This window comes from Chaetodon auriga, chromosome 14 (assembly GCF_051107435.1).
Source record: "Chaetodon auriga isolate fChaAug3 chromosome 14, fChaAug3.hap1, whole genome shotgun sequence".
Lineage (NCBI taxonomy): Eukaryota > Metazoa > Chordata > Actinopteri > Chaetodontiformes > Chaetodontidae > Chaetodon > Chaetodon auriga.
Window position 1 is genome coordinate 15,473,001 of NC_135087.1, and position 24,060 is coordinate 15,497,060.

Sequence of the window (24,060 nt, forward strand, 5' to 3'; positions counted from 1 at the left end):
GTCTTTACACACACAGATACAACAACCCCTCCCGCCATCTGCCATCCCTGACCCTGTCATTCCATGGATAATGCATTTGACTGAACAGCAGCACACAGGGCGGCCGCTGCACCCTCGTGTTCTCATGTCACCCACATTACGTGTAAAGGAGACAGAGGGAGAGATGGAGGGCAGGGAGGTGGATGAAAGGTATCCCAGGTGATGAGGTGTAGCGGAGCCTCTCCTCTTCTTACAGTCACTGGAAACCAGCTTAAAAAAAAAAAAACCAACACATGCACACACTGCTATCAATTCTTTTGCGACCCAATGAGGGAGTGGGAGGAGGCGGAGAAGGAGGGAAGTGATAAAGAGAGAGAGAGAGAGAGAGAGAGAGAGGGAAAGGGAGGTGGGAGGGAGTGTGTGTGAGAGAGAGAGAGACAGCGAGCCAGAGAAGGAGAGGGGGGGTGGTGGAAGGAGCTGTAAGGGGCCGTGATATTCTCTCCTCCTGGATGCTGCCTTTCCTCTTCATGGCTTTGTCCCTCCTTTGTACGGTCACCCTGTGTCCCCAGGAGCAGGCACCGCCACGCGGACCAGCACTCAGCCACGGAGCCCGAGATGAATCAGCCCCAACAAAGAGCCTTTGAGATGGCAGTGTGTGCTTCTGCCTGGAGGGAGGAACGCATCAGGCTTTCCCAGGCAAGCGGCAGCCTGCAGTGTGCGCTTGCTTGAGAGCCAGCCCTCCTCGTCGTTGTGTGTACGAGAGAGAGAGAGAGAGAGAGAGCGTGTATGTCCGTGTGTGAGTGCATGTGTGTGTGTGAATGTGAGTGAGCGGCGTATAATAGTGTATGTGAGTGTGTGTGTGTGCACACTCTGGCTTCCAATCCTTCCTGGAGGAGAGAGGCTCTCCTCTTCACTAGACGGCAAGGTAAGGGGGATGACTGATTTTTTTTCCCCATCTTCTAACAATGATTTATCCCTCCAGAGCCCCGTTTCCTCTGTCCAGGGTGAGGAGAGTGGGGTAAAGAGGGTTGGGGGGGTGGGGGGAGGAAGCTTAACGTCATTGATAAAGAGCTGGCTAGTGTATGCCGTTGGTAGGCATCAGCCGTGGTGGAGGGAGAGAAGAAGGAGGTGGAGAGGCTGTGAGCAGAATGCAGTGCAGCCAGGTGGTAATGTGGGGGAGAAAAAGGGAAGACAGAGAGGGTTGCTGGATGTATTCAGTGATGGACTGCATCTCAAAAGAGGAGCCTTCACCTTCTGCTCACCCATCCTCCTCAAAACCCCCAAAATCCCCACATCCCCTTTCTCTCTGTGCCTCTGTCGCTCCCGTCCTCAACCCCGATTTCAAGGGAGAGGATGCAACTCTCCCTAAAATGTTGTCTTTCTCGAGATGGATCACACTTGACAAATACAGACTGTGCCATTGCTGTGGGCACTGTGGACAGAAGCTTCCTGTTTTCACCGTTGTGTATTCTCGTGTGTGTGTGTGAAGGAGTTCTCAGGTGATCTTTCTGGTCCTACTAGCGCATGAGGATTCAAGCTGCTACTGTATGTACACACTTCAGTAGATGGATGCCATGAGAAAACAGGCTCTGGAGAGGAGGCTGGCATGTGACATATTTTTGTAGCAACATTTACTTTCAATCGGTAAATCATTAGAAAACCTGTTTAAACGCTTGCATAAGCGTGGGAGGTGATGTTTGAACTGTGCTCTGTTTGACTCTGAATTTCAAATATTAAGTAATCTGTTCTGTGTTGTTGAAAACAGCTTTGTAAAGTCTATTAGTCTCTCTGTTAGATGCTAAACCCTCAGTGAAAATCAATTCAAGGCTAAGGTGTTTTGAAGAGGTGCATAGATTTCAGTTTTAGTCCAGTGCTTTTGCATGGCTGTTGACAGAATCACAACATTCATGCGTCTGCTTTAGGGCTACACTTGGTCTTATCCAGACATACGTTGAAAGTGATCAACACAGAGGACTGGTGATGATGTCACTGAGGCTCTGCAATTCCTAAACTACCATGTGTTTGTGTCTCAGGTTACTCATTGATATTCAGGGAGGAGGGAGAGGGTAGAGGAGGTGACAGAAAAGGTCTCTTTGGTGCATGCACGCTCACAAACACACACACACACGCATACGCAGCTGGACATCTGCTTCACTGAGGGTGTCTTCTGAAGACATTCATTTTTTGAGGCCATTTCATGTCGCCCGTCTTGCTTTCATGCTCTTGCAGACTCGAAGTGCAACCCAAACTGGCAGCACAGACTCTTGTACATGTACTGGGACACCGGCAGGACAGGAAGTGATGTGGACCTCTCTCACACACATGTGAACACAGCATGCAGGTGTGGGTGGCACAGCTCTGTCGTGTGTCCTGATTGTTTTCAGGAATCTCGTGTCATGTTCATCTCAGCCGAAGGAGGGAGGGACAACGTGCATTACCAGCTTAGCATCGCCACCGGCCATGAGACGTCAAGCACTAAGGATTAAAACAGATTCTGAGTCCAAATTAGGACAGCATGCCATGATTTCCCTCTCTGGGCTGAAACAGCACCCATGCTGGGTGACAGAGGAGGGCAGTGGAGCCGGTGCAGATTGATACCAGAAAGGAAGCTGAGGTTAAAAATGGTTGGCGCTTTGTCCCTGGGAGAGACACGCTGAGGCCTGGGCTAAAAAAATATAAATCAAAGCTTTCATAAGCACATGCGCGTACAGTAAAGCTTGCACTGAGGCCCGACGCATCAATAAATTAGACCCAAGAGAGAAGAGTTGGGCTCGTACCATTGGTCCATGCTGATCATACGTCTCTATCAGCACAGCGTCAAATTGTTCAAAGCACTTGTGAGAGCCAAGAGGATCTTTAATTAAACAGAGTGTTGGTCAGTGCTGCATTTCCCTCCTCTCCTCACTCCAGCCCCTAGTATACATATTGTTACTTCGCATGGAGGAGCATACTTCCACAATAAACAGTGTGTTTTTTAGTGATGTGTCAGCATCAAGAGAACATCCCATAAAAGCCCCAGGATACCAGAAGTGTTGCCTTTACAATGTCATTATGTTAAGGTGTTTGAAGTAGATAGAGACTATAGCTTTTACTGTGTATTTATGTCCATGCTCCTCACTGCAGGGCAGAACAAACTAGCTTTTCTCATCCGGGAGAATCAGTGCCGATACGTCAGGTGACAGAATGATGTATGTGCAACTGTCCTGTCCTCAAATCCCCTTTGCTGTGGCTTGTTTACTGCAAACAAAGCTGCCCAAGATGATGGAGAAAAGGGGTTTCATCTTCAGGACGGGCAGGGCTGCCATCCGCAACACTGTGCCACCAAATTAGACCAAATCAATGTGAACATGACTTTTCAGGGCACTGACACTCCAGATCTATGTCCATCTACTCAGCAACTTTATTCTTTTCATTTCTGTGCTCTTGCTTTCTTCCCCTTCGTCTCCTCCCTCTTTTTTCCTGCCACTCCATCTGACTGTCCAGACTCTCCTTTCCTCCCCCCACTCCCCCTGTGTTGACCTCTCATTTCTTTTTTCCTCCTGTCAATATTAACACAGGACTGATGTGCACTCCTGTGCAGATGTCTGCCCTTGAAGAACTGACAGGCCACTTTGTTGGGCATAGACATCATGTTTTAGCATACACTTCCAATCCCGAGGCCTTTTCTTACTCATTCAGGGCATGAGAGAATGACAGACAAGCTCTTTGATTTTTTTTTACTTTCGCAGAATCGCAGTGCTCTGTGATTTCCAACTTGCACTACTTCATACAGAGGGTTGAGTGAAACTACACATGACGCATCGCTGCGAGTTATGTGACATTTGAAGTACCCCAAGATATGTCACTATCAATGAACTCTCTGTGTGAATATAGGTCATCCATGCTTAATGTCCTATTTTAGAAACTGAAATGTAAATGCAGAATATGGATGTAATTGGTTATTTTAGTTTATATTATTGACCTCTGACAATTTTGAACATAACTTTCACACTCTCTGCACCTTCACCTCCTTTTGGTACTATGCTTTTCATAAACTATATACTGAAATAAGTCCATAACATTCACTTTACAGCCCTTGGGCATGCTCTACATTGTGTCCTTAACCTTGAGTGGAGCTTTTATTAGAGATACAAATACATCAAGGACTGAGAAAGTTGTTTGACCACTTTGGAAAATTGGCTCACATATTCACCTGTGCTTTTCTCTTAGCTCCAGACCTCCTGTGATTCAGAGTAGCACCTTCATTTTCATGCTCAGCCTATATTGCTGATGAATTGCTTTTTTACACATCAATTTTCTAACGAGACTAAGTGTCTAAAAGCTAAGCTAATGGCTCTGTGGGACTGTTATCAGGGCACCGTCAAGTGAAAGAGAATAGTTGCATTTTGATTACTATAATTTAAGGGTCATTTATCCTATAAATCAACAACAAGACCAAGAACCGACAGCTATGCTAAGCGGCCTCTGTGAGGTGCTGAGGCTAAGCAGGTATAATGTTTATTATGATCACCGTCTTAGTTTGGCATGTTAGTATGCTAGCATTTGCTAATTAGCCGAAAATACACAGTGTAGCTGAGGCTAATGGGAATGTAATTGTATGTGCAAGTGCGTGTATTTGGTCATAAATCAAATTTAAGGACAAGTTGAAATTTGGACCCGATGGTAGCAACAAACAAAGAGTCAGGGAATCACCACAAAGATTATATTTCATCATAAAGGAGATGTTAATCTGTGTACCAAATTTCAACACAATCCATTCAATAGTTGTTGAGATATTTCAATAAGAAAACAGAAATGTGAACGTGGTGGTGGTGGTGCTCCGGCAAATGTCAGGGATCACCAGTAGGACTGGTAGGACTGAACCTCCGGGGACCATGGATATCTTGCAAAATTTCATGCCAATCCGTCCTGACATTTCAGTCTAGACCAAAATGGTGAACCAACTAACCGATCAACCCGCCAACATTGCCATCACTAGCCGTAGCAGCATTTGCACAATTGGGTGACTTTACAGAGACAGTACATGAGTACCATTCTCCGACATTCCTTGTATTTCAAGTGCTTTGTCGTGCATGATGTATCGGCCCACTAGCATGAAATATGCATGGCAGCAGCGTGTTATTCCATGTCATTGAATGCAGCTTATTACATCACTTGTCATCTTCTATTGACAATCCCTGCGTGTCTGCAGAGGTGACTTCAAAGAGAAAGCAGACATCAACTTAAATCATAAACGCTGCTATTGTACTGTCCGGTCACGTCCAGCGCTTGTGTCCCCTTTTCATGTCCTCAGATAGTGTGTGTATGTGCATGTGTGTGTTTTACAAAGCACAAGGAAGAGATGACCAACCAAGACACCCCCCCCCCCCTTCACCTCCCCAGTGAGGCAGTCTCATTACACTCAAAGGGCAGAACGGTCATCATAATGAAGCTGATAGAAGAGCAATCTCTAAGCCCCCCACACTGCACTGCAGAGTCCAAAAACAGCAGTTAAGAGCTTGATGCTGCCACCATGAAATAGATGTAGCTCCCTGTAATTCAGTATAGCTGGATTATGCCTCTACATGCATTGACAAACACAAAAAGAGGATTACCTCATCTCCATCGTCTCCCACCCTCACCTCACTATTTGACATGAATCCTGTTCAAAATAAACACGCGTCTGATGCTGCTGGTGGTGGTGGTGGTGGTGGTGGGGGGGGGGGGGTGATGTGTCCTAAAATTAGATCAGTGAAGGACTGAACTAATCCTGCGAGCACAGTCACCTGCGCACTCACTACATTTCTGCATGCACGCCAACAAAAAAGATAGGAGGAGAAATCAGGGCAAATAGGGAAAAAAAATCATTCAACAGAGCTCGGAGCACTAACATCGAGCGAATCCAATATCTCTCTTATCTCTCGATCCCCTCCCACTCATCCACAACTCCTGCTTGGGGTGATTCGAACATGAGAGGAATGCGAGCATGCCCTGTTCTCTTCTGTTATGTTGGCTGCAGGAAACATATGGATTGCCCGGGCTGCATTTCTGCATGGCATGAGAGGCCCCCGCTGCTCCACCAGGTGAAGAAGCTGTATTCAGTTGTAGGGTAAAGCTCTGATTGCATCTTTATTTGAGCCTGGAGAAGGGTTGTATTGCTGTGATCAAGTGGCAGTTCTGCAGAGAAGAATGGGATCTATTCGCATGTTTTACACAATTTGTGTGCTCCATCATCTCTTTTTAAAGGTTTGTGTTGAGTCAGACTTCACAAGCTGACTTGCCACAAGCTTTATGCTCATGTGGTTTTCGGTGAGTGAGATTTTATTTCTCAGTGATTTGTGGATTTTCAGGTCACGCATTTGGATCTATTTAATTTTTTGCGCCTGCACACAGTTGTAGAAATGGAAATACCTCATGTAGGACAATTTCGAAGTGACCTCATCCTCTTTGGCGCTTCGTATCCCTGACAGCAGCTGGCTTAGTTTTGCCTCAGCACTTTGATAGATTCAAGACAAGCCACTGAGGCATAGGGTCAAGTCCCTGCAGTTTAGAGGGATGTGACCAGAAAGTGCAATTATGCACTGTGCAGATTCAGCTCTGTGCATACATATTATGCGACGGGCTTAGAAATCAATAGCATATTGTTATCATGACAGTCATAAGCTTGGCGGAGTCATGGAGGTCAATATAAGGCCAGTTGCATGTGATTAAAGCTTGTAAATCAATAATTGCATCAACTTTTCAATTCATTTTGCCCAGGCATGAATCAACAGTGTGTGTGTGTGTGTGTGTGTGTGTGTGTGTGTGTGTGTGTGTGTGTGTGTGTGTGTGTGTGTGTGTGTTTCCACTTGCCTCTTTATCACAGTGCTTAATCTGTATCTCCAGAGTCTTCAAAGGGGAACTGTGTTCGAAGATGAATAATGAATGCTGTGATATGTTCTCCTCTCTGCTGCTTTTTGAACTGATGGATCTCCATAAAATACCATACAAAGCAGCCGTTCTATTTGTGCTTGTATTGCCCTATTATTGCTGGCAGTGGAGGACTCTAGCAGTTTGCATTTGACTCATGAGTAAATATTGATTGATCTGCTTGTAAAAGGATACATGAGCGCTATGTGTAAATATTTGTTCAGGCGATGCCAACATCTGCACGTTGAACAGCTATCTAAGCAGATAGTCTCTTAGGCAGCGGAAAAAGAAAAAGAAAAAAATAACAGAGATCCCAGTCATCTGTTTCGCAGATTGTTTTCTCAGGCCTTCATTATTCTAAAAGCAGACACAATTGGTGGTTAAAAGCCTTTCTGTGTCTGAAGGAAGGAAACTGGGTCCCTCTCTCTCTAATACATCCAGGTCTAACTCTAATCTTGGCCCCAGCTCCTCTCTCTCCACCCCCGAGAGCCCTCACACCATAATGTCCCTGTCAGATAGAATTAAAGTCCTTCCCAGCACCACATTATGTACATAGGGAGAGCACAGAGTGATGCGCTTATGCAACACTTAGCATATTAGCCTTGTGATTGAATTATCTTTGGAGGGCGACACCCCCCGCCCCCCCCTTGTCCTTACCCCACCTTCCTGTAATAAGGCAGGTTTAGCTGATGTGACCAGGGGGCCTGACCCCCTTCTACCCTCTGGTGATGCGGCAGGCCGAGTGGTGTGTGGTTGTTGCTGATACGGCTCATAACAGGCATCGCTCATGCCGATTAGAGCCGTGCTGGTCTGAGGACGGAGGTGGAGAGAGGAGAGGCTGCTAGCATGATCACCCGCTGAGCTGCGGACGACTGCAAAACTCATTTACTCAACTCCCACCATTTCACAGTGCATGATGGGAGATTGTATCTGATGTTCTAGGGGCATCTTCTAGGTCTCTGCATTGGTCACATACATTAGGGCCTTGAAAAGCTACATTCTGCTATAATAATCAAGATGAAGAGTCTGCAATCATGCTAGCGGCTATGTGAGGCTGTGCTTAAGCACCGTGGTGCTTTGAACTTAAATGTTAGCATGATATCATTTCATAATCAGCAGGATGCCTCTGACTACAGGTAGCTACTTGTTGGTAGGAAGGTAAAAGTGCATAATCATGAAAGTGAAGGACTACTGCATGCGAAAGAAGTCATGGCTGAAATGTCTGTGAATTTTCCCCCTGTGCTTATTTTGACATTGAAAACTTTCGAGCCTAAAAGAACACTTTAATTGATGTGAGAGTGCAAACCCTTTTTGTATTTTTTGACTTTGGCTCTTTGGCTACATGCACCCCAGCTGTCTCTTTATTTGTCTTTGGCTGAGTACAATGTTTTTTTTTCCTACTTCACTAATAAGCAATACATACAAAGTAAAGCTGAGGTTTATGGTATGTGATCACAAACTGATGGAGTGGACAAAATTAAAATGTGACCTGATGGTGGCACTAGATAAAAGATTTGGGAATCAAAGTTATTACAGCTCATCCTCTGGGGACTGTGAATGTTTGTTCCAAATTTCATGACAAACCATCCATTAGTTATCAAGATAATGAGTCAGGTTTAGCTGATGTGACCGGTGGGCCTGACCCCCATCTACCCTCTGGTGATGCGAGTGGTGTGTGGTAGTTACTGATAAGACCCGTAACAGACATCACTGATACCGATTAGAGCCGTGCCAGTGGTTGTCAAGATACCTCAATAAAAAACATAAACCTCATGGCGGGACTAGAGGAGAAGTCAGTGATCACCAAAGTCATCTGAGAACCAATCCATCAAGTAGGTGTTGGGATATCACTTAAAAACTGAAAACCTTAAACTGCTGATGGCACAAGAGGAAAAGGCAGAGTATCACCAAAGTCAATAGAATGTATCCTGTAGTGACCTTGAACATCTGCAGCAAATTTCACAGCAATCTATCCACTGCTTGTCAAGACATTTCAGTCAGGACCAAAGTGGTGAACCAACTGACTGATATTTCCATAAGTGGCCACTAGCTCGGCTAAAAAGGAAAACTTTGCACACAGCCGTAGCCACATTGACACAGAGGGTGGTGTTACAAAGGCAATAGATGTGTGCCGTTCTCCAACATTCCTTGTATTCCAAGCATTTGTCATGCATGATGTACCAGACAACTAGTATGAAATATGCATGGCCGCAACGTGGTATTCCATGTCAGTGAATGTAGCTTATTACATCACTTGTCATCTCCACTCTTGTCCTGTCATGGAGCAACCAGCAGACCAGCATTGCCGTCCCTAGAGCCACGTTGCTAGCATGGCTAGCCAAAACACCCTCCATACTGTGAGCTACATGAAACAGTATTAATACTAATCATCAGACTTAAATTTGAGTGATTATCTCCCAGTACAGCTGTGCAGCTGAGGAAATGAGATGTATCAAATGTATTTAATTATTCCTCTACACTTGAATGGAAAATAAAGCTTAACATACAGTTAACCCGGGTTAGTGGCTTGCCAAAAGCAGGACCATCCATCCAAGGATTAAGTGGTTACCCTCCCTGCAATCAAGGGCACACAAGCTACTAATTAGGATGGGATGTGAAAGGGTTTATAAAGGATAGCCTGCCTTAGTATATTTGTGTTTGTGTAAATGTGTCTGCGCATGAGTGTGTGTTAGTGTCTGTGTGTTGTACTCCTTGCCCTGCTAATGCACTGAAAGCCTGTGGGCGCTGGCCAGCCCGGCCGCGTGCTCATCAGTAAAATGGTACAGAGGATGAATAAGCCTTAATTGACCAGATATCCTTCATTACACATGTGCTTACAAATCCATCCACTCCCCTTGGAGCCATATCTCAGAGGCACAAACTCGTGACATCCAGCAAGGCAGCGTGGGACATACACATCCCAGACACAGAGCAGCTTTTAGATGAGCCATTTGAATATTTTCTCTCACGTGGAGGGGTAGTCTGTTGTCAGATTTTATTTGAATACACCTAGATAGTAAAGGAGAGTGGTCCATCAGTGGCAACAGAAGAGAGATTTGCTTATATTCAAAAGTCAAGATTACAGTTGACAGTACAGTACAACATGCTGTATGTAATGCTGAGTGCAGTTAATTAATGGCTGAATACTTTTCTCGACAGGGACATTCTGAAGCAGGCAAGCTGTCGCCCTTGTGGACCTGAAGATGTTTCGCAAGAAGAAAAAGAAGAGGCCTGAGATATCAGCGCCCAAGAACTTTGAACACCGTGTCCACACTTCATTTGACGCCAAGCACGGCTGCTTCGTGGGCCTGCCGACCCAATGGCAAAGCCTGATAGAGAACCTGCGCAGGCCCAAACCCATGGTGGACCCTTCCAGGATCACAGAAGTGGAGCTGAGGCCAAAGAAGGTACATTCTAAAAGTTTAGCTTCTTAATCTCACAGCGACTGATGCATAAACATATGCTGCTAGTTTTATTGATGCAGAAGAGTCCTTCAGTGCTGCAGAGGGATTCTGCTGTCTCAGAAAATGCAGTAATCCTCTGATGACAACGTGGAAGGAAGGCCTGCTTCCCTCCCCATCTTTCTGCTTTCTTATCTATCATGGGGCTTGGCTAATGACCCTGCTGTATACACTGACTGTACAATGTTGAATACTCAGAGGGACCATAAGATTTATTACTCCATGCAGGCAAGTCAAGCAGAAAGGATACAAAAAGTGCAGGTACAGCAAAGGAAATGTTAGTGAGTGATAAAGCTGCAAATCTAAGGATTTCTACACTTCATGGAGCACACTGTCAATGCTGTTTGTGAGAAAAAAAAATGGAGAAAATATCAACATTTCATTAATGCCCTGATGTGATTATTGCTGATCAATATGAGAACCATCATGTCAGCATTTAGATGAGGTTTATGGTTTTAATAGTGTCATCAAGATGAAGACAAAACATATGAATGGAAATACAGCACATTTCAGATTATTGCTATGAACAAGAAAAGAGGAAAATGTGATGTGATATCTGAAAAAAGTGTCAATTTCAAACTATTATTATAGGATCTTCTAAAATAGGATATCTCACCAAGGCCGTTATCACCTGCCATTCCCTCCTCTCTGAGAGGTGCTGCCGTAGGTGAAATGTCATCTGACCTCTACCCCCTGTGCAGATGTAATGGCACCGAACCAGAGAAACAGGAGAGGCTGTTGACTGGCTGTGAACTGAACATGACTCTACCCTGAGAGTGACTAATGAGCCACCATGCACTCTCTCTTACAGTTGCAGTAGTAACACTATTCTGGCAAAAGATCTTAAGTTTGATCATTTTCTGTCAAAACAAGTTTAGGCCCTTTGCCTTTGCATGCCTGTTCACTATGCATACCAACAGAGAGATCACAGGAACAGTTAATGTGTAATATCTGAATTTTGCAACATATGAATAGCTACAGTGGCGTCGTCTTTGTAGTGTGTCTCTTGAAACATTTGCTTGGTGTATTTGTCAGTGTATTGTCAGGATAAGCCACTGGGGAAATGATTTAAGTCTCTGTCTTTGAAGAATGACAAAGATGTCCTTTACAGTTTCTCAAGTCTAAATTTAACTCGCCTCTGAGCAATGATTATGTCACCCTCATTATTCCTTTCAGTCTGAAATCTTTCTATAATGTGATCATGGCATGCACAATGTGATAAAGATGAATGCCTCTATGCTTTCAGACCATTGTGCGTGGGAGCATGATCGGTCACGGAGACTACATCGCAGCCATGATCAATGATATGAGCCGTCTGTCTGTGACCAGCTCCAACTCACTGAGGAAGAGCAGCCCCTCAGCCAGGAAGAGGGCCCAGTCTCTGGGAAGGCTCGGGGAGGTGAACGAGGGGGACCCTTACCAGTATGAGGGCCTGACCCAGGATGACGATGATGATGAGGATGCAGGTCAAGACGAGTGGAGGGACAGGGCCAGGAACATCCACAGTGAGACCAACACGCCCTACTTGGGCATGAAGAAGAGCATCACTCTGCAGCCCAATGGGATCTTGCCAAAAGCAAAGTCCACCTATGAAGTCAGCGTCAGCTCCCTGGAGGGACCCTCGCAACCAGCTCAGTCCCAGAACGTCCCGGTGCTAAGTCACGGGACTTATATGAGTGGAGAGGTGGGCAGCCCTCAGGAGAGAGTGATATGGAAGAGAGATTTCCAGCTGCCCAGGGGAATGCCACCAAGTCAAAGACCTATAGCCTGTTTTTACAGCCCAGCTATGGCTGTGCAGCAGCCCCATGGAGATCAAGCCACAGTTCCCACAGAGCTCCGGCCCAACCTACCCATGTACATGCACCCTCAGAACAGCCCCGGGAGGCCGTTCTCCTCCTATGACCTGAAAGTAAGCCTGACCTTATGGCACTTTCTTTGCACATCATTGTGGCCACACATTATTCACAGAACACACAATATATAACATATTTGTGCTACTGTTATGAACATCATACCATTAGTGCTTGGCATGTTTTTGCATGAGCTCTGAATCCATCCATCCACAAGTTTTTTTGTCGAGAAATCATTGGGGATTATTTTCATGCTTAGACTGAGGAAACTTTAGGCTTTACACTCAAGATGATTGAATTTGGGTTGAGTGCTTTATTTAATTCCAGTATTAAAATATATAATGTAGGTTTAAAGTGCCTGTGGGGTTGTAAAAGTTGAGAAATGGTGTGTTTGGCAAGATCTCAGTGAGATACTTGGGTCCATATAGCAACATCTTTACATGGGTCATATCAGGTGAAGTGGACGCAAAGTGAGAGTGAAGGACTTGATTTACATTCACTTTTGCGCAGGTCTTGATCCCCAGGCAGGGAGCCAATTCTCTTTCAGCCTTCTCCCTTAATGCTCCTCACCCTTCTTCTCTTATCATGCAGGCAGAGTCGGCAGTGAGGTACCACTCCAGCTTCCTGCCCACTGGCAACAGCAGTCCTCTTGTGGGTGGCATCAGACCACAGCGGACTGTGCGCTCCTCAGCTAGCTACACGCTGGGCCTGTCTCCTAACATGGGACTGAGGCCTAATGGGCCTGACCCCTTCCTGAGACACTCTGGATGCCCCAATCCTCCCTACCCCCGGCAAGACAGCCCTTCCCAACCTAGACCGTCCCCAACAGGTTCACTAGCCACCAGTCCTCCAGGCACCTGCTCCCCTGCTTTCAGACCCCCACAACATCCTTCACCCAGACCACCACCAGACCCACCCAAGGTGACCCATGAACAGTTCAAGGCAGCCCTGCAGATGGTGGTAGACAAAGGTGATCCAAGGTCTTACCTGGAGAACTTTGTGAAGATTGGGGAGGGCTCGACAGGGGTGGTGTGTATTGCTACAGAGAAGCACAGCGGCAGGCAGGTGGCGGTGAAGATGATGGACTTGCGGCGGCAGCAAAGGAGAGAGTTGCTCTTTAACGAGGTATAGTATCCAACTAAGTACACAAACAACACACAACACATTCAAAGTTACAGCAGTGTATTTGAGGATTCAGGCTTGCCGTTGTGGCTATTGTTGCTCTATGAGTGATGCTAACTTTGCAGTCGCCCCTGTGTCATAGAGATTTCAGGGAAATGAGGACTCACACTAATCAATATATTTGTGGGCAAGCTGCAGGAGCCTTCTACAGCTTTCCAAATAAATATGATTTATACATGAATCATTTCAAGCTCTTGTCTCAGAGTCTGACTGAAAGCAGACACAGAAAGTTTGAGCTTCCTCAGAGGACATTATTTCACATATGTAAACAAACTGGTGTGCATGGACAAATATGCAGTGTGGTTAGATGAGCCCCGGATGTAAGTCCCTCTGCAGTTAGTCATAATGGATGCTCTGATGTTTATTATGCCCAAACTGGCCAAGTTCTGTGTTGTCTTCTACTAGCCCTTATTTCCCAAATCTCTACAACAGAGGTGGTGAGTACAAAGTTAGCATGACCCATAGAGTCATAACAGCCACATATATGGGAAATATAGCAGGTTTAAATGAGAATTTTCCTTTAATGCTTACTCACTTCAATGGTTTTTCACATTTTATCAGTTTAGTTTGCTCGTCACTGGGAGTGTCGAGCAAACTAAACTATAAAATCAGCCTGTAAAAATGGTTGTATGATGTCTTCTGTAGCTTTGGAGGGATCTTTCTAAACCCTGAGGGTTATCTTGGCTCAGGCTTGGAGTATTGAAAGATGTGGGTGTTTACCAGGCAGAATCTCTAATGAAAGACACTATTGAGTTGGGTAGTTAGAACTTGATCCATATTAAATAGGAAAAGTCTTCTTTTTTGAGTCTGTCCCTCACTAGTTTCCTAACTTTATGGAAGTATGCTAAATTGTATGACTACATCTTTAATATTGGAGAACCAAAATGTGGCCACATTATTGGTTATGTCACTAAATATTTTGCTTCTGAATGTTTTGTGCTGCAGGTGGTCATCATGAGGGACTATCAGCACAGGAACGTAGTGGAGATGTTTAAGTCAGCCCTGGTGGAGGAGGAGCTGTGGGTTATCATGGAGTACCTGCAGGGTGGAGCACTGACCAACATCGTGTCTGAGACCAGGTAGGAGCACCACCAAGAGATCATCTTGGTCCCTCTTAAGAAAGCTGCATTGGTGCATTCTGTTTAGTTATGATATCATCTTTAATAACTAAATCAACCACAAGGGGGTAGTGTGGTATTGACTGGTGAGTGATCAGCTTTGATACCAGCAGCACAAAGACTGTCATTCAACCTCCTCTGTTACTGCAAGCCAGCTGCTTTTCTCTGGGGAAAACTGATAATTCAATCACATAATTGAAGACGTGCATGTTTATATGCCATGTCAGTGAAAGTCAGGTTTGGTTGAAAATTTGATTTCCTGATGCTGTCAAATTGATCAGTAGCACATGCATCAAAAATAAGAGAAGACAACCAGCAGCTGGGAGTTGACTTTTGTCAGTGTGTATTTGCTTTGAGCTGTCCATGTATTTTATATTATTCACCGATGGTTGGCTCGAACTCCATAGGATGACCCCAGGGTTAGATCGCTCCACTGAAATGTATGAAACAATTTGTCTGAAGCCGAATGACATATAAAATGAGCCACGGTTTGTCAAACTCTGAGATGATCACTATATTGACAGAACAATCAAGAATAAGGGTCCTTTGCGTCTTCTGCTTTTCCTGGATGAATCATTTTTTTGGCTCATTAAAACCACTTTAGATTAACAAGCAGAGCTTAAACTGCCTAATTAATGCAGGAAGTTCCAAACATAGCTTTAGATGTGTCTTTTAAATATGATGTGAATCATCAGAATGCAGCACTTTGTGAGGTAATTGGTACCATATGTTATTTGTTGTGTTGTTTCAGTTGCCTCCTGACCTTGCCTGCTGTTTGAATCGAGCTGTTTGTCTCCTGGCTCTTATATCTTTATGTTGCACTTGTAAAACACTGCCATCACATTAACAGCGTAGCGGAATGAACATGTTTTGTGGGTCATTCTGCTGAGTGGGAGTTGTTGTTTCAAACCCTGCCCTCCTTATCATTTCCTTTAATGTGCTGTGAATCACGAATTTCAACTTTGTCAGCTGTAATGGAGACGTGTGAAATGTTAATGTAAAATCTGTTTGTGTGTGTGTGTAAACTTGTGTGTGTGTTTTCCTGCAGGCTGACTGAAGAGCAGATTGCCACAGTGTGTGAAGCTGTTCTGCAAGCCCTGGCCTATCTCCATTCACAGGGAGTCATCCACAGAGACATCAAGAGTGACTCTATACTACTCACATTAGATGGAAGGGTATGATGTGCTTTCTTTCTTTCTTTCTTTCTTTCTTTCTTGCTTTTTTGCTTTCTTTCTTTCTTTTACTGTCTTAATAGCACGGTCTTTTTCTCGCTCCCCACAGGTCAAGCTTTCAGACTTTGGCTTTTGTGCTCAGATCAGCAAAGACATCCCTAAGAGGAAGTCTCTAGTGGGGACACCTTATTGGATGGCGCCTGAGGTCATCTCCAAATCACCATATGGCACTGAGGTGAGGAGGCACACATTCAAACGCACTCGTGCTGAGACACAGTGGTGATCGCTTTCACATAGTGTACATAAATGCGAACAGTGACAATCTGTGCCATGAGATCTGTCCCATAATTTAATTGTGTGATGGTGCACCAGGTGGACGTTTGGTCAATGGGTATCATGGTGGTGGAGATGGTGGATGGAGAGCCTCCATACTTCAGTGAAACCCCTGTAGCAGCGATGAAGAGGCTGAGGGATGAGCTGGCTCCTACTGTACGAAATGTCAGCCAGGTACGACAGACATGTTCACAGACACACAACAGTTTCTTTCTTTAAGGATGTTATGTGCAGCATTTTTAACCATGCTGGTGGCACAACTCAAGAAATGGCAGTGTCGGCCTATTGGTCCAACACTTTGGTCCAGGCTGAAATGCCACAGCAATTATTGAGTGGATTACTATTAAATTTGCTGCAGATATTCATGCCACCCTCTGGATGAACTGTAATGTCTTTGTGTTCTGTTTTCCTGTAGCGCCATCATCAGGTCCAGTACTTTGGTTAATGACTAAATACTTGAGCCTATTAGCATACTGATATCAAAGCACCACTGTACCCACGCACAGTCTCACAGAGCAACCAGCATGGCTGTAGAGTATGATTGACAAATTAATTGCAACAATTGTTATAATACAGAATGAATTCCATCTTGATACATGTGTTGTCACCTCTAGTTTCTGAAAAGTAAGACAAAGCTTCTTATAAACTCTACTGCTTCTTTGTACAACTTGTGATCTCACTGTCACAATAAATGTAATTAATGTATCAAAGTAACCACTGCAAGGATTTATTGAAGTGAAAATATATGCACTCATTGCTCTCTGGTCCAGATCTCCCCAGTTCTAAAAGACTTCCTGGACCGGATGCTGACTCGGGACCCCCTAGAGCGGGCAAGCGCCACTGACCTGCTGGAGCACCCCTTCCTGCTGCAGAGCGGCTCACCTCAGTGCCTGGTCCCACTGGTAGAGCAGTACCGCAAGCGCATGTCCCGTTGCTGACCCCATGGGATTCCCGGTCCCCTCCACCCACCTTCAGTCTGACCTGCCCAGGCCTCGGACGAGGACCAGCACCGGAGTCCGACTCCTCTAGCACCCAAGCCAACGGGCGATCAGCTCCAGAGAAGCAGACCCAGACAGCGTGTTGCTGCCAGAGTGATGGTGGCAGGACAGCAAGTTTTGTTGACAGACACCGCATGGTCTTGGGCATGAGAGAAGCACTTTAGGAGTGAGTTAAAGGCAGCATGCATTTCCTCACCTCTCAACTCGGGTTGATCCGAATATTGATTGGCTTCCTGTAACATTCAGTGGGATTCAACACAACATGGTGCATATCAACTGATAGCAAAAAACAATATTCCATGTAACTATATGTAATGAACATGTGTTACTCTAAAGATCCTTTATAGTGTTCATCGTGGGCATTATGCTAGCCATGTAAAGCTTATAAAGCTGGTGTTAGGCTCAAACCACAGTAGCTCATTGTGACATTATTAAGGAAGGATAAAGTTACCTCTGCACACACACTCCCTGTTGTGGAAACTTGACAACAACCCAGTCAGTACACTCCACAAACACTGGCAGTAGACTCTTTGCATGGCCAAATGGAGGCACACCTGGCCTGATGTGAATGCTTGAATATGTACCAAACTGGGATGTGAAAGACAATTCTCCTCTATTAGCATAATAAATGGGTAGATGAAAGCCCAGCTGCTACTATTGGGCTATTGGAAAATCACCAGTACCATATTCCTCCTTTTCATATTTATTCTTTATTTTCAAAAGGTGTTGTGGGTTGTTTGTATGATGTGAAGTTGCAAATAAGGTTTCATTATTTAGTATGGACCTGAAACGTAAGCAGATGAATTAATAATGTAAATAAAACTGAATATTAGATCCTTATACAGTATCTGCTGATCCACTGCAGTAAATTATATAAGATGAACTGAGAATTTTACTTTACTGAAATCTGAGTGTATAGTTGTGTGTTTGTGTGCATGTGTGCGAGCACATGGGCACATGGATGTGTGTGAGGTGACATCTCAGTGTTCGCTTCTGATACAACCCTCTTTGTATTGTGACAGACTTTTTCAAAACTACAAGATGTGTGTGTCACTCCTCAACAAGATGTGTATGACTGTATTTGCATTTGTTTGCCTAGACAAAGCACACAGGCCTGGCATGTGATGCTGCAGGACGTCCACCTGCTGAACACTTTGCACATAGTCTTTGTATTCTGACACGGATACATGTAGACATGTTTCATGTATTTCTATCTCTGTGTGGATCATTCATGAAAAAGAGAATTACACATTTTAATTTTGTATAAATCAATAAATGATGCATACTGAATCAGAATTAATTCAATGCTGCATTTTCCTCATTCACACACGTACACATGGATGAATACAGGTTGAAGAGCCATACGTATTTATTAGGTATTCAGCATGAATCATACATTGCACAGTCACTGAATGTCAAAATTCATACAATATTTCTTAAAAACACAGAAGCAATATCAAATACATTCATATGTGAAACAAAAATAATTATTTTCAGTAGCTCACAGATGGATGTTAATGTTCATTTATAAATAATTTCAAATATAGAATAGCAAAATTGTATGCAACTGAACAATTAGCTTTAAAACCCTCCTGCTTTTTTCATCGATAAACATTGAAAAAACTGATAAACTGCAGCATAAGCAAAAGATTACTATTTCTCTCAATAAATAGAATATATCATCAAGCAATCAAACTGCATTGTCAGAATTTTAAGTGCTGTAAAAAGTTCCCCACCAGCCGTTTCTGTTGCCAGACACTGTCCTTGTTCTAATCGAGGGCGGACTGAGAGGAGCAGCTTTCAAACTCACACTTGACTCCACTGATGCTGTCAAGACTAGGCTGGCTGTTGACTTGCTGATGTGTCTGAGAGAGGGGGAAGGTTTCGGAGCGGGACATCCGCCCTCGGCTGTTTGTGGTGCCCGACGAACAGTCTATCACCATCCTCATGAACTCTGGTGCGGTAAATCGACGCAGCAGTCTGGTCCCCAGACCCATGAACCCGGGTGTACGGCTCGGGATCTTCCCCGACTCCATCTCCCCTCTGGCAGACAGCAGTTTGTTGTGTCTGCCAGTCAGGCCAAAGCTTCCCCTCTTCTGCTGCTCTCTTCTGCTTGATGGAGCTATGTCATTAGCCTCTTCTTTTTGTGATTTGACATTCTCCTCGAGTGCTCGCACAGGCTGACTCTTGCTGTTTAAAACAGGTTTTGGCACTGAGACAGTTTTGTCAGGATCGCTTGTCAAGCCCCGGGTGTTCCCTTGACATTCCATCTTGTCTATCAGGCATCCCTCATCCTGTAGCGAGGCTCTCTTTAATTTGCTGGCTGACAGGCTCATGTCACGCACATCACCCTGATAGGACTGCTTTCTGCTGCTCAGGAGGTCCAGGTTAAACGACTTTGCTTTTCCCCAGAGAGGAAAACTTAGTGATGTTTGCTCCTGGAGTCCAGCGTCTCGGCTGACATCTTTCTGGCTTGGCTCAGGCAGAGAGTTCAGTGTTTTTGCCCCTCTTAGCTCTCTAAGCTGGCAGTTTTGCAGTTGTTTGGCAGTGAAAAGAACGCTGTGATCCCCCTCAATCTGTTTTTTTTCTATCTGAGGAGGCAGAGCCCAGCTGTGACGATGGTTGTCCTCTTGAGACTGGCTCCTGGGACATCTGAATCGGTTCCACAGCCCGCTGCTGTCTCCAATTTTCAGCTGCCTCTGAAATACCCCAGGCAGTTGGTCTTCACTGTTATTCAGCTGCTTGGAGAACCTCTCCAGAACATGCCTCGGGAGCCTGTTGGGCAGCCGGCACTCTCCTTCAGCAGCGGTACCCGAATCAGCAAGTGGATCATCTGTGCTGACACCCCTCCTGCAAGCAAAGTTCAGAATCTGCACACACTGGTTGTGTCCGAAGAAGTTGGCCACCTCGACGGCTGAGTGACCAGCATTGTTGGTTCTGTCCAGTCTTAGTCCCAGTCTTTTGAAAGCCCGGACCAGGAACTCCAGAACCTGGCTGTGCCCAGAAAAGGCAGCATACATCAGAGCGCTGTTACCCCAGGCGTCAGAGATGTCTGGGTCGGCATTGAACTGCACTAGAAGTTTGACCACGTCCAGGTGACCCATCTCACAGGCATTACTCAGGGCCGTGCGACCGTCCTCATCCTGGCAGTTGACATCGGCCCCTTTCTCCAGCAGCAGACGGGTGAACTTGGCCCTGGTCCCAGGGTCTTGTAGGCAGACGGCGTACATGAGTGGGGTGCGGCTGTTTTCTGTCTTCGAGTTGATGATGCGTCCGTCCAGGGCGTCCAGGATGAAGCGTGCCAGGTGAACTTTACCACCGTGCATGGCATCTAAGAAGGTCTTGGTGCCAGAGCCTTGGCGTAAATCTTTTGGTCGCATCATTCTTGAACAGCTACTTGTGGAGCTGAGCCTTCCAGTGAGCTGAGAAAGAATGTGACAAATAGGGAGAGAAAGTGTGTAGCAAGTTCTCTGAGGCTGTCCGTGTTGACAGTGAGTGTTTTTACCTCAGAGTAAGACTCCGAGAGGAGCTGCCAGTGTTTTTATACCTCCCTCTCCACATGCCCTCCCCACGTTGCCTAGGAAACAAACGTCTGAGGACCATTATGCAGTGGCAGCATCCATTCAGCCCAAGCACTCTCTGCCTGGAGAGAAATATACGCTATTTGAACAGAATAATTACTCAAGGAAAAAAACACGGGCCGTGTTTTTCATGTGAGGTTAACTTAAAGGTCCCATTTTTACTTTTCTTTGACGCAAATTAACTGAATTAACAAATTCCTGCTGCTGATAGAATAGTCAAAAGTAGAAAAAGACTATCCAACATTTTGTGAAATCTATGAATAGTGCATTGAGTTCTATTTGTATTCAAGACTATACTGTTATCGTCCTGATCTTATCAAAGGTTTGAGGGAAGATTGAAAATAGGTTTTGAGAGCTCACTTCAAAGAGATGGAGGGCAAATGAACAGAAATTAACAGCTTTTTTCTTCCCAACATGCCTTTTAAATGCTGCACGCGTTCAGACATCCAACCTGTGGTTCTGCTTGCAGTTTGCTTCGTCCACAAGTCATAATACAGCGCAGCAACTTCAAATTGTGCTATTCTATTGTGCTTTCTCAAGGTTTCATAATAATAACTTTGCCTGAAAATTGCCATGGAAAATAGTAACACCAATGACTTCCTTAAGAAAAAGGGCGATAAAAGCCTTGTTTTATTACCTTATTGAATTGAGAAAAAAACAGTGCCCAGCTGATGTGATGTGAGTGCTAAACAATCCAGTCCTCTCACTGACTCAGATCCCTTTAATCATTTAGATTTACCAACAAGATGGCTGTTTGTGTGAGGGTATCAGCATCATTATCTGCTGCTTTCTGAAGTAACACTAAAAATGCCAAATGTCCTCATGATTATGGACTGCTCCTCTAAGTATCACTGTTCACTGTGTAAACTATAATGATGTTGACAATAGTGGTGTTGTAGTATTGGAGTATGCTCATCGTATGCCTTGTTATTTACACAGGTAATCCTGCTCTATTGTTGCATTTTCTGCATTAATAAAAAATTCATTCATTTTTTAAATTTCTTTTATTCACTGACACCCTTTGAACTTTTAAAATATTTACTATATTTACCATCAAAAGCACAAAAAAAGCCATTTGTCAAGTCTCAAACTGACAAAGACTTAACGCAGCTGTTTGTCCTTCACAAGACCAGAATTTAATTACAATTGCTAATATAAATCTCAGCAGGACCGAAACTGCATCAAACAGTGGAGGTGAGAGAAACGTGGCCGGGGTTCCATATTCCTCACTGTTCACCATCCGGCTTCATCAAACCCTCAGCGGGCCCTTTACAGTGCTCCGAGAGCTATTCGCTCATCTAAAGATGGCTGAAATTCATCAACAGACCGACACTTCCTCCTGGGTGTCAGCGTGTGGAGGCTATTCTATATAGACATAACTTTTTCATCATAAAGTCATATTGCCACATCTTTTTATAAGAAGGTCATATCATGACACGAGCTCAATAGGTTTAAGCACTTATAATGCCAGAGATGTAACTCTAGATTCAGCTTCACAATGCCCGGATCCAAAGGTGTTACGTCCTTAAGATTGATGCTCTTCCTTCAAAGCATATATTGTCAATAGAAAGGAAGTCCTAACTCAATCTAAATAATAAAATTGTAAAACTGAATTACTGATGGAAGCAGGCCTGTGAGATGAATGGAGCATAAAGCACTGTATATGATTAGAGGAGATCAAGAGAGCCATGCTAGCAGCTCTGTGAGGCTTGACTTCGGCACAGTGTTGCTGTGAGTAAAACGCTTTCCTCAGACAAAGGCAGTGTTAACACCATGATGTTAAGACGGTTTGTTCACCATCTTCACCATCTTCCTTAAACATGGCAGCAGTAGTTAATTAGTACTAAACGGTACAGCTGAAGATGTTGAGATTAGTATTACAAGTATCTGCCATTAACAAATTGGCATTTTGACATGAAGATGGCATATGATGAAAATGGTACCAGCTGCATGTCATGACAGAAATGAATTGTTGGACTACAGTAGGTGGTGACAGTTTTTCAATGTGCAGTCATCTAGTTTTGGGGATCATCTAGTTTTGGTGACAGTCTTGACATTCAGATTTTAGCCGAAGAATAGATTCTGGTGTGGTCTTCTGCCATTATTGCTCATTACCTTCAAGGTTTTAGCGTGTTCAGAGATGCTCTTCAGCACGCTGCAGCTCAGTATGACAGCAGCGTGCGTACTGAGCTGTTCATGACATATTTTGCAGTCCTCCTGTTAGCTTGAATGAGTCTGGTCATTGTACTCCCATCTCTCTCTGACAAACAGTCATGCCACGTTGAAAGTATAATGCAGATCATGTGTCTAGATATTTTAATGTTTCATGTGACAATAACTGAACCTCATGACCTCATTTGCATGCTTTATTTATATATAGCTGCATCCTGCAGACCATGCAAGGAATGCCTATTTAATTCTTGAGCCTCAAGAATTTCAAGACATTCAAGTCATTGCTGCAGAGTGGATGTGGTCCTTCATATGAAACATATAGCGCGCATTCTTCAGTGTGAAATGTCTGTGATCACCTCCTACAAACATTTACATGTAGCACACCTTTCATACCAATGAGGCCATACTGAGGGCCTCACCAGGATCATTTGATCTATCTGCTGCACTCTATAGTATGTTGATAAAATCATGCATATCTGTGTCAGCAGAATTACATACTGAAGACTCCAGATCAGCTCGGTACTGTAGTATCACTCGGAGGGTAAATATATAAATAGGGGGACACTTCTCGGATAAAACCCGTAACTGTTTGATAACGTCTTGTGCTCACCATGAGACTTCTCATCCTTCAGTTTGAATGCTCAGAGACTGTTTTTTCGGAGGACAGTTCATTCAGAAATAGATTTGAGCTGCCTGGACTGAAAGCGTCCTCGCAGGCAGGCTGGGAGCTGTGCTTGAGTTATTGTGTCAGCCTGAAGACTTTGGCCACTGCTGGTTATCTGTATGCTGTGTGAATTTTTCTGCCGGGACTCAGGATTAAATGGCTGTCCAGTTCTAAAATATTTCCCAGGATGTGGCTATCTATGCACCTTTTTATTCTGCGCTAGCGACAGCTGTAGCCAGAAGCATTATGTTTTCGAATTGTCCCTCTGTCTGTCTTGTCTTTGTGAGCACAATATCTCACAATGCCTTGAGCGAATTTCTTCAAATTTGGCACAAATGTCCACTCAGACGTCCACAAACGTGAACTCAAATTCACTGTGACATCATAATGTTCTGCAAAAACACTTTCCTGGCCACTATTCAACACCATAACTCAGGAACAGAAGGGGAGATTGTGACCATATTCCACATTTCGTCGGATATTGAATTGGTGACACTAATCTTGGGCGTCTGCCTTGAAACTGTGGTGACTGTATAGATCTTCTGTGCTGCCAACCAGAAGATGTGTCTAAAGCATCCATGTTTTACATTTTATAGGTTCCTTGCAGCAACGTTCATTTTTGAAGCATTGTCAGGCTACAGCATTGTGTCACAATCAGCTTT

General features: G+C 44.5%; 2 protein-coding genes across 2 annotated transcripts; one reads left to right on the plus strand and one right to left on the minus strand.

The window, feature by feature from the left end:
- Positions 1 to 410: 410 nt before the first annotated feature.
- Positions 411 to 18,279, plus strand: pak6 (p21 (RAC1) activated kinase 6). The gene is made up of 9 exons (XM_076749014.1): positions 411 to 904; positions 10,027 to 10,274; positions 11,575 to 12,237; positions 12,770 to 13,303; positions 14,306 to 14,439; positions 15,527 to 15,653; positions 15,760 to 15,885; positions 16,023 to 16,157; positions 16,754 to 18,279. Exons 2-9 carry the CDS (start codon positions 10,071 to 10,073, stop codon positions 16,919 to 16,921), a joined length of 2,091 nt encoding a protein of 696 aa, XP_076605129.1. The 5' UTR covers positions 411 to 904; positions 10,027 to 10,070; the 3' UTR covers positions 16,922 to 18,279.
- A 47-nt stretch (positions 18,280 to 18,326) lies between these two features.
- ankrd63 (ankyrin repeat domain 63) lies at positions 18,327 to 20,477 on the minus strand. Its single transcript, XM_076749015.1, has one exon. The coding sequence runs from the start codon at positions 20,362 to 20,364 to the stop codon at positions 18,751 to 18,753; it is 1,614 nt and encodes a 537-aa protein (XP_076605130.1). The 5' UTR covers positions 20,365 to 20,477; the 3' UTR covers positions 18,327 to 18,750.
- Positions 20,478 to 24,060: the final 3,583 nt, after the last annotated feature.